Source organism: Ambystoma mexicanum, chromosome 5p (genome assembly GCF_040938575.1).
Source record: "Ambystoma mexicanum isolate Mex_15411 chromosome 5p, UKY_AmexF1_1, whole genome shotgun sequence".
NCBI lineage: Eukaryota > Metazoa > Chordata > Amphibia > Caudata > Ambystomatidae > Ambystoma > Ambystoma mexicanum.
The window spans coordinates 483,477,468-483,492,797 of NC_090930.1; the positions used below are offsets into that span (position 1 = coordinate 483,477,468).

The 15,330-nt window shown below is 44.3% G+C and overlaps 1 protein-coding gene across 2 annotated transcripts in view; it reads right to left on the reverse strand.

Moving 5' to 3' along the window:
- Window positions 1-374: 374 nt before the first annotated feature.
- Window positions 375-15,330, reverse strand: part of LOC138481032 (fibronectin type-III domain-containing protein 3a-like) — a 2,755,868-nt gene continuing 2,740,912 nt past the window's right edge. For both annotated transcript variants that reach the window (XM_069612893.1, XM_069612892.1), the window contains one exon: window positions 375-2,181. In XM_069612893.1, the coding sequence (XP_069468994.1) occupies window positions 1,879-2,181 (303 nt within the window). In that variant the 3' untranslated portion in view covers window positions 375-1,878. The remainder of the gene's footprint in view (window positions 2,182-15,330) is intronic.

A 15,330-nucleotide genomic window follows, 5' to 3' on the forward strand; every position in this document is an offset into this window, starting at 1 on the left:
CCACAGGACCTGGAAGATGGATGAAGTGAATGGATACATTACTTACCAGTAATCATTTACTCAAGCCATAAGGATCCTTCTCACAGTCCACGTAACCATTTCTATTGAGGTACAGGTTTTGAAACATGGGAATGGCTTGGTAAGACTTCTCTTTTGGGAAGGACAGATTTGTTGAAGAACTATTTAAGGGGCGGGCATAGCTGCCTGTCTTATATAGGCATAGGCTCACTTCAGAATGCTAGGATGGGGACAAGGAAGTTTAGGACTCGGCGTATTTCAGAATAATGCAAAAAGCACACAGAACCACCCTTAAAACACAGTTATGGCTGAGGAATGGTGTTGGGCAGCCACTACAAAGAGAAGTCACAGATCTATTTTCAGGATTTCCACATATTAATTTTAATACCATTTTGAAAAATGGGAGCTTTCACGTTTGTGGAGATAAGCAGAGTGCTGCACACCACAAGGACGTCCAAGACCTGTTTACATTTAAATACCCAGAAATGTAGGCAACATTAGGAAAGTTGCATAGAGGCAAACATGTGCACAAAACAACATTTACACTCGCTGTAAGTCTCTGATTGATTAATAAAGCACATTTTAAATACAAAGTGACCCAATATGAAATGTGTTGTACTTTTAAGGAAATGAGTATGTAAATATGTACTTTCTTAGTCCCATAAAAACGAGGATGCTTACATTTCACAATTCCTGCAAAAAAGGTGCTTACAGACAGTTAACGACCAAACTAGAGTATAAATAGTAACCCTGTGAGAATGTTTAAATCCCTTGACCTGGATGGGTATTCAGGAGCAAAAACAGACCTAAAGTCATTAAAGTCATCCGTTCTCATCTATAAAGAAATATTGCTACCTAAATCTATCAAACTAGACGGACAGATAGTACTGTATCAACAAAGACATTACATTTCCAAACATTCCAAAGATTAGAAATTAGAGATTTCTATAAAACTTAAGGATGCAACAGTATAAAAGGACATATTTGCTCAGTTTGAGCCAAATAGTACATTTATAATAAATGCCTTTTTCCCCCTCTCCTAAAAGAGACGTGTGTGATTGTTCAGAAAGGGCAGTCATATTTTTACAGCAGTACAGTAAATTAGTACTGCTCTCAAAACATAAAAATGAAATGTAGACCAAACCAAAAAAATAAAACGGTACCAATGTAAGAAAACATACTTTTCTAAAAAGTACATTGCAAAAGATGTCTTACAAGAAAGTATTTTTAGGGTGGATAGTACACCCAGTACATACAAATAACATATCATATCATATCGTATGCATTCCTCAAATTACATAGTAAAACAGTATAATAATGGTACCCTTAACCATTACCCATAATTAGATATTAAATATTAACCCATACATTAAAATAACTGTAAATCACATTATCACTAAATACAATCAGTTAACATTGTAATAATTGTATTGTACATAAAATATCCCCCCCTCCCCAGTCGCAACAAGCCGTGTTCTGCAGTACTATTGGAAGCTTACCTTTCAACAGGTTTGCAGCTTTCATTTTTACTAGATATTGAAATACCTAATTTTCTAATAATATTTATTTAGCTATCCCTTCTTAGGAGATACTGTAAATAATGTCCTTACAGTCACTGTACAATGTCTGCCAAGAAGCACATCCATGAATATTTAGCACATTCTAAAAGGTGGCTCCAACACCAATCCTGGAAAAAGGTATATGGAGTATCCCTTCCATAACAAGATGAAGTGCACGTTTTGTTTAATTTGCAGGATTGGATTCAGGAACAGTCAATACCTAATATTGTCAAACATGAATTTAATAGCCCTAACCTTTATGATAGCACAAAGGCTACTGAGAGGTTCCTGGATATGCTGCCTATTTTATTACAAAGTACTGTATAACAACAGCAAAAAGAATAGCCACCACTGCAAATGCAAGGAGTAAGAAAAAAGCGAACAGCTCATCGCTGATGAGTTTCTTCTTTGTTTTTGGAACTTCCGTTTCAATGTTGGCTGTCTCTTGCCTTTGAGATGAGAATACTGTAATCGGACTGTATGGGCCATACAATTCTTGCAATCCAGTTGAATCATGAAACTGCCGTCCAGCACAAACCCTAAATCGATATTCAGTATTTATTTGAAAGCTTGTCTTAAAGGAAGTTTCTGGTCCCTTGTGTAACTAAAGAACAAATAAAAAACAAGATTTATTATTTTATTATGAAATTTACTTGCATAGCACCACAACAAAAACAGTGTCAACACACAACATAGAAAGGGGAAACCAGTCATTGTCACAAATGCAGGCACAAGAAAATTAAGCATCCTCATCAAATCACTGAATCACATCAGTAAATGGAATTTCCAAATATAAATTGAACATACTGAGCAAAACTCTAAAGGTTTCTCACACAGGGTCTTAAATGGACCAGATAGGGTAGAGAATTGGATCTGATGTGTAAAATGTGGCACATCACCAGTCTGCTCCTGAAAACCGATACCTCATCCCTCCTGGAGAAGCCCCATGCAGCCTTCCAGCATAGGCAGATTCGGGCCAGACCGCATGACAAACCAGATTCCCAGAAAAAAACATACAATCTCAAATAATATCAACAGTTCAGTTGTTAGCCATGTCTAACTCCATAACAGCAGCCCCAGCTTTGCCCACCTGTTCAAAACAATATTTCGAGCCCATATGTCCCACTTTGAGGCAGGCCAGAAAGCCAACCATTGGCATTGATTTCAACTTCTCCGAGTGACCCTTGACTTCTACGAGGGCGTTTTTCCTGTGTAGGCTCTCTTTGCACAAATCCAGAACAGCAATAGGTGGTAGCCTCCAAAATGAACTGCTTTATGCCCAATAGTGGCATGAGGAATTTCTCTCTAAGGTTCATGAAAGCCACAACCACCACAATTTCCCTGCAGCTGCCATCCACCTTCTGGACTTCAGTGAACCAGCCTTCTGTCTCCTCACCTTTTCACCAAGAGGTTCAGCCAGCACCTCCTCCAGTTAAATGCACAATTGTTTCATCAATATCTTTGTGCACCTTAGCAATCATAGGATTTTTCGAGGATCTCAAGCTTTGCATTCAATTTAAGGAAGCTCTCAATAACTTAATATAAAGTCCTCTACACCTTCCAAATTGACAGTCATTTCCTTGTATGGTGTTGTAAGCTAGCCACTTTAACCTTCAACACTGTGATTCAGCCTTTTAGTCCGCAATAGTTTATTGGAGGGCTCCTCCAACTTGGACTCCACCACTGTAACGGCCACCACACTTGTCTTGGACCTTGAAGGTAAAACTTGGCAGAGGGAATTTAAGACTCTCTGAAGGGCCCTTTGGCCACAAGACATCGCTTGACTCTTGATCCCCATCAGACCCCTCTACCTCCATCTTCTGCAGGTTAATTTTACAGAAGTGACCCTTAAATTAAAAATAAAATGACACTTGCATCCTTCTTCCTTTTGTCAGCCAGCACCCAAGTGTTGTGGGTCTTACACAAATAGACCACAAAAAAGACCCTTCCTTAAAGTTAGGGTGTGCCTTTGCATTGTGTGCCTTAAACAACTTCCAGGAAAAGTGCCTCTGTCAGTCAGATAGTTTGCCAAGAGGCTCCGAGTAGGGAGCCGTTACCTGCACATTCATGCAGCAGTCACACCTCTCTCCTGACCTAAAATACAGAGCGATTATCACAGAGCCCCTGCTGCTGGGGGCCAAATGGCCTCCAACTGTGCCCAGATTCTGTTGAACTGCCACAGTACCATGACTATTTTGGAACCATGCCTATTCTGGAGGTCTGCTTCTCAGCACTCCAATGTAGACCCCCACAGCTGCATCAACACTGGCAGTGCAGCCACCGCCATACTGTAGAATGCTTGCCATAGTAATAGCACAAGCCAAGAGGGGTGGATATTCACCCCTCTCAGTTCCACTGCATTTGGGGAGAGTGGTTGTAAACAGGTATCCCCATGTACAGGCATATCACTTCCATTTCACCTAATGTGATATGAAGTCATCTTGGGCTCCAGTCGAATGAGTTGTCCTCCAATGCAAACAAATCACTAAGCACTATGACAAAGGAATATGATCGAGTAGGAAGACCAGCGGATCTTGGGGGATAAAATCATATGGAAACTAAGCACAGTGAAAGCAGAACCAAAGTGTGTTGACTACAAATGCAAAATAAAATTATATACCTAAACCCCCCCAGGATTTCAAATAGACAGTGATGCATGTTATTAAAAGGCCAACACCACTAGTGACTTGAAAAAGAAAACATTCTTCTAGCATTCCACAAACGAGGGAACAAAGGTTACCATGGTCCTTAAAAACATGCACAAATGTGGCCCACCATGGCAAACCCGCCCATCAGAGATTAACTACAGAAGTAAAGATACATTTCAAACCACAAGCAGATTCTGTACTGGGTGGAATACTAACCAAGAGTAGATTCCACCAGGCAACAGTGTATGAGGGCTGGCCTTGGAGGAACACAAGTTCTGGGAGTAACTTATCTTAAGTCATCTAATGCTATACTGTTAGGCGGGCAATGATTTCCAAATAATTTAGACCGGACACTGACTCAATTAGACCGATTGTTCTCTATAAGCCATCCATGAGTGCCTAGGAATATGTACCATCTTGGTACCACCAAGACGTTCAAGTGAAAGAATGGAGGCCAATATACGTCAAGGAGGTATTTTCTACACAATCCTAATGTATTGCTAGTTCACCAGATTTAACCACAGCATGCATAATGAAGAATTAGAGATGGGCACTGGCTGGGGGAGGTGGTCTTTACATTGAGGGGGGAACCTACCTAAAAAACACATGATTCTTCAAGAGTTTTGTTTAATTGTTATTTGTGTTTTGATTTCCAACTACAAAAGAAATTCTTTCACAATGTTTAATGTTTTAATACAATTCATACAGTCCTAAAAATATACAAACAGATTAAAAAGGATACAAAAGGAACAACTTTAAAATAATAAAAGTTAAACACATAAATTATTACACAAAGAAACATAAGGAAAAGGAGTGAAGGAGAGGGGAAAAAGGATTAATACAAAGCACCGCAAGAGGTTGTATGCACCAAACGGAATCACAGGAGGAGGATTTATAATCCACTTTCCGCCCCTTTACTTGTTCCTCTCAAAGGCCTCGTACTGGAGTCCTCGAGAACCCTACAGGCAATTGGGGGAAGCCGCTGAGGAGGCCTATTCACCAGCCCTCTCCCTTAGTGTACTTCTCATCCCTTCCACCCCCACTCTACCTGATTTTTCCAAAGTTTTGTAAAGCAGTTCACATAAGGCACAAATACCTCTCTGTGCTTGTCCCCCATTCAGGGTAGCCCAGCAGGCCTCCGTGCCCTGTTCCATACCTAAGCACCTCAAGCGTTCTTCCATGAGTGCCGTGCAACCAAGAACCAGATACTTTGTTGTTTCCAATTGTGCGGCATCTCTACACAACCTGCAACTGGGCTCTGTCATCAAACCATACCAACTTCCCACCCTCTCAAGTGTTGGTAGCTGGTTCACTCTGAATCGTAGATATAGTATTCTTCTCCTGTAGCACGAGAAAATTAGTATATATCTTGGGATTTGTTCCCTCCTATAAACAAGCCTAACATACTCCCTGTACAGGCCTGTGTTTGGTATATTTTTCTCTTGTTTTGCCCCAGTCATACTCAAACAGTTTTTCTTTACCTTTGCCCGATTTACCGTAAGCTCTTCCACGGTAGACCCTATTTCAGTGAGCAAGTTATTAATTTCTGTTTTCAATCTGGAAATAGAGTCTGCCGAGGTTCGGGTCTGTACCGTTCCCCATGTTTCGTACAAGCAGTGGGCTAGAGGATCTACTAACTTGGCGTAAGACGTCCGTTTTCTCCACTATGCCCTCGTGGCAAGAGAAACCAAGCCAAACTCATGTCAAATAATGGAGTGTGGGATAGATTTGGCTAGTCTTAAGGTTTCCTTCCATAACTTCCCTTGGAACATATTAAGGTACTGTCTGAAAGAATTTAGACTTATGTCCAGACCATACAAGATGGTTGGCTCCATATGCATTTGATAGAATCTGATAAGTGGGACAAAAGCGAAACTGCACAATTGTGCATAAACCTGTCTCATCTTCGTAAGCAGAGGGCCATACCTAAGGTTCAAGTCATTATACGTCCTGCTTCGGATGTGGAGTTTGAAATCTCATAGCCCAGATAGGTTAGTGCAGTAACACTTTCTAATGGCTCATCCCCCACCTTCCAGTTAATCTTTTTTGGTCTTGTTTTCGTGTAAAAATTAGTAAACTAGGTTTTGCCCCATTTCCATTTAGGTTGTTTTCGAACGCTGAACTGTGGAAGAGTGCCAATTTACGCTGTAATCCCAGGGCTGTGAGGTCGAACACCACCACATCATCTGCAAAAGCGATCCAGTCCAGTGTTGCCAACCCTAACTATACTGCGTTTGTTGTCCCCCACTCCCAAATTTTGTCAATGTCAGCGGTGTACAAGTTGTAGAGGGTTGGAGCCACGACGCACCCCTGTCGTAACCCCACATGGTTATCTATAACAGGCATCATGGCTCCTTCCCTGTTCAATCTGACCCTAATAGTTGTTCCTGTATGGCGCAACCGTAGCATTTTCACCATAGATAGCGGAATCCCATACCTCGCCAACTTGTCCCACAATCGAGCCCGACTGACAGTGTCAAAGGCGCTAGCCACATCAATTGAAGCCATGTAAACTGTCCTAATTGCTTTGTTCTTTACTGCTATTCTCATGTGGGCTAGTGTGAATGCATTTAATGGAGTCCCCATAACTGTACGAAAACATGTGACTTCAACAGAATGCCTCGTACATTTATTTCTTTTTTAAGGTCTCTTAGTAACAAGGTCCCAAAAAATGTTACTACTGGAATCTAGGAGAGCTAGCTGTCTAAAATTTGCTGGCTTTAATTTGTCCCCCTCTTTGTAAATTGGAACTATGTGGGATTGTTTCCATGTATCTGGGATTCTTAGAGAGTGTCGTATATATGTTAAAAGATTTCCCATAAAGGCGTTGCCCATGTCGCCACGTTTTCCTTAATAGGTACAGGAGGAATACTGTCAGGACCTGGGGCTCTTGAGGCTTTTGCTCTTCCAATTGCCCACATCACGTCTATTCTATCCCCAGGGCACTTTACTTCCTCCTGTTGCCCCTCTTTCAAACTAGTTAAAGGTTTGTTATCAAGGATCATGTATTTCTTTCCGGAAAACTGAACCCAATCCTTAGATGGAATTTGGCACTCTTCTTTATAGGTAGTGTTTCCTTTTGTTACACTTCCCATCATTGACCAAAACTTTCCTGCCTCCATTTTTACCAGGGAAGTTACCATCTCTTGGTTTCTTTGGATTATTGATTCCCTTCTGATCCCTTTAAGGGCCCGTCTATAATAGGTCATGATCCTCTTCTCATTCTTTAGGTATGAATCAAAGGAGACCGAGTTTAGCCTAGAAGCATTCATCTCTGCTCTTCTATTCTTTTTTAAGTCCATAACTTTTCCATTAAAGGTATTCAAATGTACCTGTTTTCCCAACAACTGACCCTTCTTAGTAATCGATTTGAAGCATATTTGCAGCATCTCAATGTAGTTCCAAGGTGTTAATTGGGCACTTTTTTCCAGCATAATTTTTGTTTGTTTTTCCCATTCCACCGTGAATTCCCTAACTGCCTTGTTGTTACACCTTATCGGTGCCCCTCCCCTAGTAACCTCAACAAAGCTCCTAGGAGGGTATATTTTGTGCATAGTCTGGATTAAATTAAAATTGTAGAATAGTGGGAAGTGATCACGATCACTAGCGTCCGCTCGGACTATCACGTTATTACTTTTAAACAAATCTACTGAGACAAATATGTGATCAATCCACAATACATGCCCTCCCCTCCTCCAGGTGAAAAAGTTTGTAGTGGCCCCAGCTGGCTCACAGGGCCAAAGATCCCACTGCTCAAGAAAGTTTCTCCATAGTGCTCCCAGGTGGTCATTTTTCGAAGCTAAAGTTTCTCCTCTTCTTCTATTCTTTGTCAGTTTTGTCTCTACACAACACGCATTGAAGTCTCCCGCTATTACTATGTTAGTATTTCCTTCTTTCACTAACCATTCTTCAAGTAATATTCCTAACTCATTTTGCAACTCCAGCGTGTGTTTTTGGGATGCATTTCCATATATTTTCACTATTAGGAGATGTGTGTGAGAAGTCATTTTTATGGCTATAGCCAATAGATCAGGTGAGGCTACCTCCAACTCGTGATGTGCTGCATCCCAGCTTTGATCATCAGCTATGATCAACAGCTATGATCAACCCTTCTTTTGGTCGCCCCAGATTTCCCTGGACTGCTGGTTTACAGCAGGTTCTATACCCCTTATGTTCCAATTGTTCTCTCGCCATTGTCTCTTGGAGGATGATCACGTTTGCCCACTCCAAAGCTTCATAGGCAGTTTCCTTTAGTTTCTGGAATCCACAGATGTTCCAAGTGGTAATCTTAAATTCACTCCTGTTAAAGTTGCTGCTGTGCCTTTTTAACCTTCTGGAGCATCTTCAGAGCCCCCTCCAACCATGCCCAGTTATCCACATTCATCCTTAGGTCTGCCAAAGCAACTTTGCCTGCAGTCCTGCTGTGCAGGGTACTAGAGATTGGAAGCAGGTTTAAGCATTCCTGTATTTCTTGTTGTGTGTTCATGTCTAGTAGATGAAAGCCTAGTGTTTTAAGGGCTTCTCTCTTACTCCACACCATCTGCCCCACCAGGTTGGAAGCAAAGTAGAAAACAGATTGTTCTGCACCTGTCTTTGGGAAAGCCACTCGCAAAATATCCTCTGATCTTAATGCTCTTAACTGAAGGACTGCTTGGAACCCTTTTATTATTGCCCCTCTGTTCAGGTGCATTTTGTTATCCGATCTCCAACCCATTTCAGTGCCCTGGAAGATTTCTCTTTCAGTTGTCACCGGATTGTCCATTTTTGGTTGTCTGTTGTTGCTACTGCTGTTTCTTCCGGGGATCCCTTTTTGGTACCATCTTTCTCCTGTTCTAATTGAGGTACCACTGGTGTTATTACTGGAAGGTCTTCCATATTGGTTCCCTCCAGCAGTGTTTCATTTTCTTCCTGTTCGTTGTTTGCGGAAGCCTGTTTCTTATTTCTTTATTTGTCCAGGAAGTTTGTTATATTTGACTGCTTCTTTCCAGTACTTCCTCTTTTTCAAGTTGATCGCCTAACTGATTTTTTCCACTTCTCTTTTCGGCAGTGTTCCTTGCCTTCCCTCCAATTGCTAATCCTTCTACAAACGGCTTAGTCTTAGATCTTTTATTTGTGTTCGACGCTGGTTGATTCTTAGTTTTATTTTTCCCCTTCCTCTTTTGTTGTTTTTTTATTACCCAACTTTCTTGATTTTGCGATGTCTCCCCATTCTCCTCTTGTATTTGTAGGGAACCATCTAGTTCTACGGCCTCTCCCCGTGCTTCCTTCTCCTCCTCCCTATCCAGTTGTGCACAAGTGGTGTTGGTGAGTCTAACTGTTCCTGTTCCTCGATGAAGAGCCTCTCTTCTCCATCTGGCTCCACCCATCCCGTGGATGTTTCTCCCCTCAACCTTGGATGAATGCCATTGGAGGCTTTTTGATTTTCAACCCCCTGGTTGAGTTCAGCTTCCATATCTTTATAACAGTATTCCACCAGTATCTCCTAATCATATTTATTTGCCATCAGTGTGTTCAGTCCTTGCTCCACCCCATTTAATTTATCTGCGTTTCCTTGCACCAGTTCTTTAATATTGTCATATAGTCGTAGCATGGATTCCAGGACCAGGTGTAATGCTGAGATGGCGGCTGGTCCTAGGGTGTCCATTTGTTGCATGATGTTGGACTCCTGTCTCATCGTAATATTTGTTGGCGTAAAGCAATTATCGCTTATTACGTGACTCTGCTTTTTGGTCTGCTTTTCTTGGTCCTGCCTTGGTTCTCGAGTAGTACTATTTAGTGGGCTATTTTGATGGGCTTTTCCTTCACTGGAGGCATAGTCTCTTCCTCTTAGTGATGTTCGATAAGACCTCTGCGTAATCGCTTCAATATCATTGCATAGTTGCACAAAGGAGTGATCTAATATTTCTTCTTCATTTATACTCTCTTAAGGCGTGTGCCAACCTTTTCGGATGATTTATGGGAGGAACTTGATCCTTTTCCTGTATCACATTTTCCATTTCCTTAAAATAGTTCATCTGCGCCATATGCAATGTCATTGCCCTTTTTTCCGGTGTTAGGCATAGCATATTGGCACTGATAAGCATATTGGCACTGGTTGCAATTTCCACATTTGAAGAAGCCTACTGGTTTCTTCAACCACGTTGCATATGTTTGAGCCTTAGATGCGTCGTAAAAGGAAGGTCTAAGTTTGTTACGCAAGGTGTTGGGTTTGGTGAAGGTGAATTTTGGTTTCTCTGTAATATAGGGTTTGAGGTCTGAGTCCAAATGCAGGAGATGCTAATGTTTGGAAATCAGTATGTACAGGGCCGGTGCATCTCTAGAGTATTGCGTTATAATGGAAATATGTCTAGTCTTATGCTCCTTAATCCACTCGTGATTTTTGTAATATACTGATATGTTTGCTATATACTTTATGTATCAGTTCTGTAACCGATGGCATCATAGTCACCAGACCCATGAAAAGAGTGACAGCGTCTTCCTTTGCTTCCACCTCCTACTCCTGCGGCTGACTCCCACCATGACACAGCCCTCGCTAACTTCAATATCTCTATCTCTAAAACCCTCGATACCATTGCCCCTGTCATGAGGGTCCGACTGAAGCCTTCCAAAAAGTGTAACTCTTGGTACGACTCTGATCTAGCTGCCCTTAAACGCAAGTGTAGGGCAGCTTAGTGGAAATGCAATTCTTCAGGCGGACCCTCTAAAAAACTGGCCTGCCGCCTCCTCCAAAGGCAATATCGACTATGCATCCACACCAAGAAAAGAGTCTTTATTCAAGCCTGCATCTCTGCGGCATCATAAAACACGTCCAAAGTTTTCAAAGTCTGTAAGGAACTGGCTAATCCAGCAGCAGCCTGCTCTTCTATCAAACCCACCCAGGACCTTTGCTCACCCTGGCTGCACACTTCACTTCAAAAACCCAAGACATCCTTGCCTCTCTTACTCCCATGCTTCACCATACACCAACACCTCTGGAGCCTCCCTTGGTCCCTCAACCACTTCTCTCTTTTCTCACTCTCATCACTCATGATGAGGTCACTAGACAAGTCCGGTCTATGAAGGCCTCATCCAAACAAGTGGACCCCTGCCCCTCCAAAACCATTAAGGACAACATTGACTCTCTCGCCCCAGCCTTGGCTGATCTCTGCAATCTCTCTTTGCCACTGGAGTTTTCCCAACCTCTCTTAAGCACTCTCTTGTGACCCTCTGCTTAAGAAACCCTCTGCCAACCTCCCCGTACTAGCAAACTATCGCCCCATCTCTAACACCCCTTTCCTGGGCAAACTCCTGGAGAAGCTGGCTATCTCTCAGCTCACCTTCCACACTGAATCTGCTGGTTGCCTCCACGACCACCATTCTGGCTTTAGAGCATCCAGAGGCACAGAAACTGCTCTTCTGAACACCCATGAAGACCTGCTCTCAAATCTTGACCCTAACACTACCTCTTGTCCTCATTCTTCTTGACCTCTCCTCTGCCTTTGACACGGTAAACCAGAACATCCAGATCGCACGTCTCTGTGACACCCTTGGAATTACAGGTCCGGTTCTGACGTGGTTAATCTCTTTCCTTTCCAACCGGCCATCCCAGGTGGAACTTGGGTCCTTTCTCCCTACTATCACTCTTTCAACCTGTGGCGTCCCCTAGGGTTCTAACCTATCCCCCTGGTTCTTCAATGTCTACATGGCTGCCCTGGCACGTGTGATGCCCACTTTCACCTCCAACTTCCAGTGTTGTGCAGATGACACGCAACTCTCCTTCAGGCTACCCTCAGCCACCTCCTCTACCTCGCTCTTATCTGACTGTTCACAATTAAGTCATGGTGTGCTGCAAACGACCTCTGCCTCAACGCCAGTAAGACTGAGATTGTTCACGTTGGGACTCCTGCTTTTCCACTCTCACTCTGGCCGACCTCATTTGGCCTTGCGCCCGCACCCACCTGCGAGGCAAAAACCTTGGGGTAATCTTCGATTCCACCCTCTCCTTTCTCCACTAAAATTTCAGACATTTCCAAAAAAATCCAATTACCAGCTGCACCTCCTCAGAGGCACTGCTTCCCCCAGCAGCTCACTGTATCCAGAGCCCTGGTTCTCTTATGGCTGGACTACTGCAATAGCCCCTTTCTCATCCTCCCTGCCTCTGCTTTGCGCCCTCTAGAGCTCATCCAGCACAGAACCGCAAGACGTGTCCTTGGACTCAAGCCCACAGACAGCATCTCTGTGGCGCTGAAATTCCTCCACTGGCTCCCTGTGGCTGCAAAGATCTAGTTCAAGACCCTCTGCATTGTCCACAAGGCTTTCTGTGGCCTGGGAACTACTTATCTTCGAGGATGCCTACCTAAATACTGTCCTTCCCGAGCCCTCCACTCATCTACCTCCAACCTTCTACAAGTGAGCTGGTTCTCCAAGCAGAGATTTGGAGGGAGATCCATATCCTCAGCAGGGGCCTCCCTCAAGAATAGCCTCCCTGCTGCCCTCTGTCTTGAGCCTGATCTCCTTAAGTTCAGGAAACTCCTTAAGACTTTCCTTTTCTCCTCTGCCTTCTCTCTCCCTCTACCCTGCTAACCCCTCTCCCCGCTCTAGCCCTCTCTCCCCCTTTTCTACGCAGCTTGCCGACTGGCCAGCGGGTGTACCTCAGAGTCTTACAGGTCCCTGGCACCCTAGCCAGTCCTATCGCACTTGCCTCCAGGCCTGCATTTGCCTTATCACTACTGCACTTGGTCATTGAACCACGAGAGTGACATCTCATGGCACTTAACGCAGTTTCTGACTGGGCGCACTTGGACTCTCCTTCCAATCCTTGCACTTGTTCCCCCCACACCTCCTTTCCCGCTCCTGTACCATCTGTGCACTAGCATGATCTGAACGTACCATGCCTATAAGATTGACAAGCCTCCCTGTCTCCCCTCCTTGCATGGTACGCCTCAATGCACTTTGAAAAACTGCAGAATCGTCGTCAGACCTATTTGCTGTTATCTACACTGTTAATTGTATTATATGCACTTACTCTGCCTGTGCAGATTTGTATCATTCAGAAATACAAGGGCTCTAAATGACTGTTGTTTTTCCCCTTGTTCCCTCACTCCTTGAGCACTCTGAAACACTTGCCTTGTGTATAGGCGCTTTACAAATAAACATTACCATACCATACCACCATCTCGCAAAAATCCACTGGAAAAGTCATTTCACCTGATGCCGATATGAAGATGCTTGTGAGTGAAAATCAACAGAAGCTCTAACAACAATTTAGCACTTTTCCTAAGAGTAACAGAAATGCCTGTCTCACCTCTTTATATAGCAACAATTTGGAAACGTAGGGCATGCTACCTGCCTTCACCTTCACCTATCAGGCCCCTTTGCCTCCCATAAGCCAACGCTTCACCAAACAAAGTTTGACTTTTATATATTTGTGTCTGTTTGTGTGGCAGAATGAGGACATGTGTTATGGAGTTTCAATGAGACTCAAGGAACAAGTTACTTACCTGTAACTGTTGTTCTCCAGCATGGGTCTGGCATGGGTTCACATGCCCATGAATGTTCCCCGTCGTCAGGCTGGGAATCCTCGGTAAAGAATAAATCAGTATCAGTTTTGTTTCTGAACGGTCTTTCTTAGTAGTAACCAATCACTGGTCTCTGGGTCATACTGCTCCCAGCCAATGACTGCCCTCTCCCTAAGCCCCTCCACTGGCAGCCATACTCAGATTTGGTAGCACGTAAAGTGGCAGTATGACCAAGTGAAGAGCCGCAGAGGGGAAGGAGGGGGGCTTCACATGTAAATCCATGCCAGACCCATGCTGGAGAACAACAGTTACAGGTAAGTAACTTGTTCCTTCTCCAGCATGGGGTCTGACATGGACTCACATGCTCATGAATATAAGAATACATAGCAGTACACACATGCACAACCACGGGAGGTGGCAAAAGGCTCAACATTAAGCATTACATAAACTCAACATTAAGCAACTCTTACCTCCTCACCTGGCCCACCTTCAGGCGAACAGGTTGCGCAGCACTGCTTGGCCGACTCTGGACTCCTCCCTGGAATCCCAGTCGACGCAGTAGAATCTCGTGAAGGTGTGCGTCGGCCTCCAAGTAACAGCCCTGCAGAGGCCCAGCAGGGGCACACCAGACAAGAACGCCGTGGTAGCATCGATCGCTCTGGTCGAATGGGCTCTCGGACGGCCAGGCAACCGTCGGTTGGCCAACCGATGACAGTGCATGATGCAGCCGGAGAGCCATCTGGAAATGGAAGCCTTCGAGAGAGCCTTCCCTTGGTTCACAGGTCCAAAGTTCACAAACAGCTGTGATGTCTTCCGAAAACTCTTTGTTCGGTCCACGTAGAACTTAAGTGCTCTAGCTACATCCAGCGAGTGCAAAGTCCTCTCGGCCGGCGACAAAGGCAATGGAAAGAAAACTGCCAACACCAAGGGCTCGTTAAGATGGAAGTCCGACAGCACCTTGGGCATGAAAGAGGGGTGCGTCCTCAGCACCACCCTCGTATCGTGAAAAGTCAAGTATGGAGGCTTGCAGGATAGGGCCTGAATCTCTCCCACGCGCCGTGCGGAGGTGATGGCCTCAAGGAACGCTGTCTTCCACGACAGGAATTTCAACAGAGCCCAATGCAAAGGCTCGAATGGTGGCCCCATGAGCCTGGTCAGCACCACGTTGAGCTCCCACGCCGGGGCTGGAGCCTTCACCGGCGGGAATGATCGGAACAGTCCCTTCATAAATTCCTTCACCAGTCGATGAAACCACAAGGACGGCCATCCTGGAGTTCTGGTGTATCGGGAGATCGCTGCCAGATGTATCTTGATGGAAGCGTGAGCTAGTCCAGCTTTGGCCAGCGACAGTAGGTATGGTAGCACTTGAGGTGCCGTAATCCGTAGAGGGTTGATCTTCTGTGCACGGCACCAGAGAGAGAACCTCTTCCACTTATGTCCGTAGCACTTGAGAGCTTAGGACGCCCTGGCCTTTGCAAGAACCTCTCTGCAGTCAGCCGGGATATCGTACCCTCCAAACTCTGGTGCTGCAGGAGCCAGGCCTGCAAGTTCAGCGACTCCGGGTCGTGATGAAGAATGGCGCCTCCCTCTCTGGAGAGAAGATCTGCG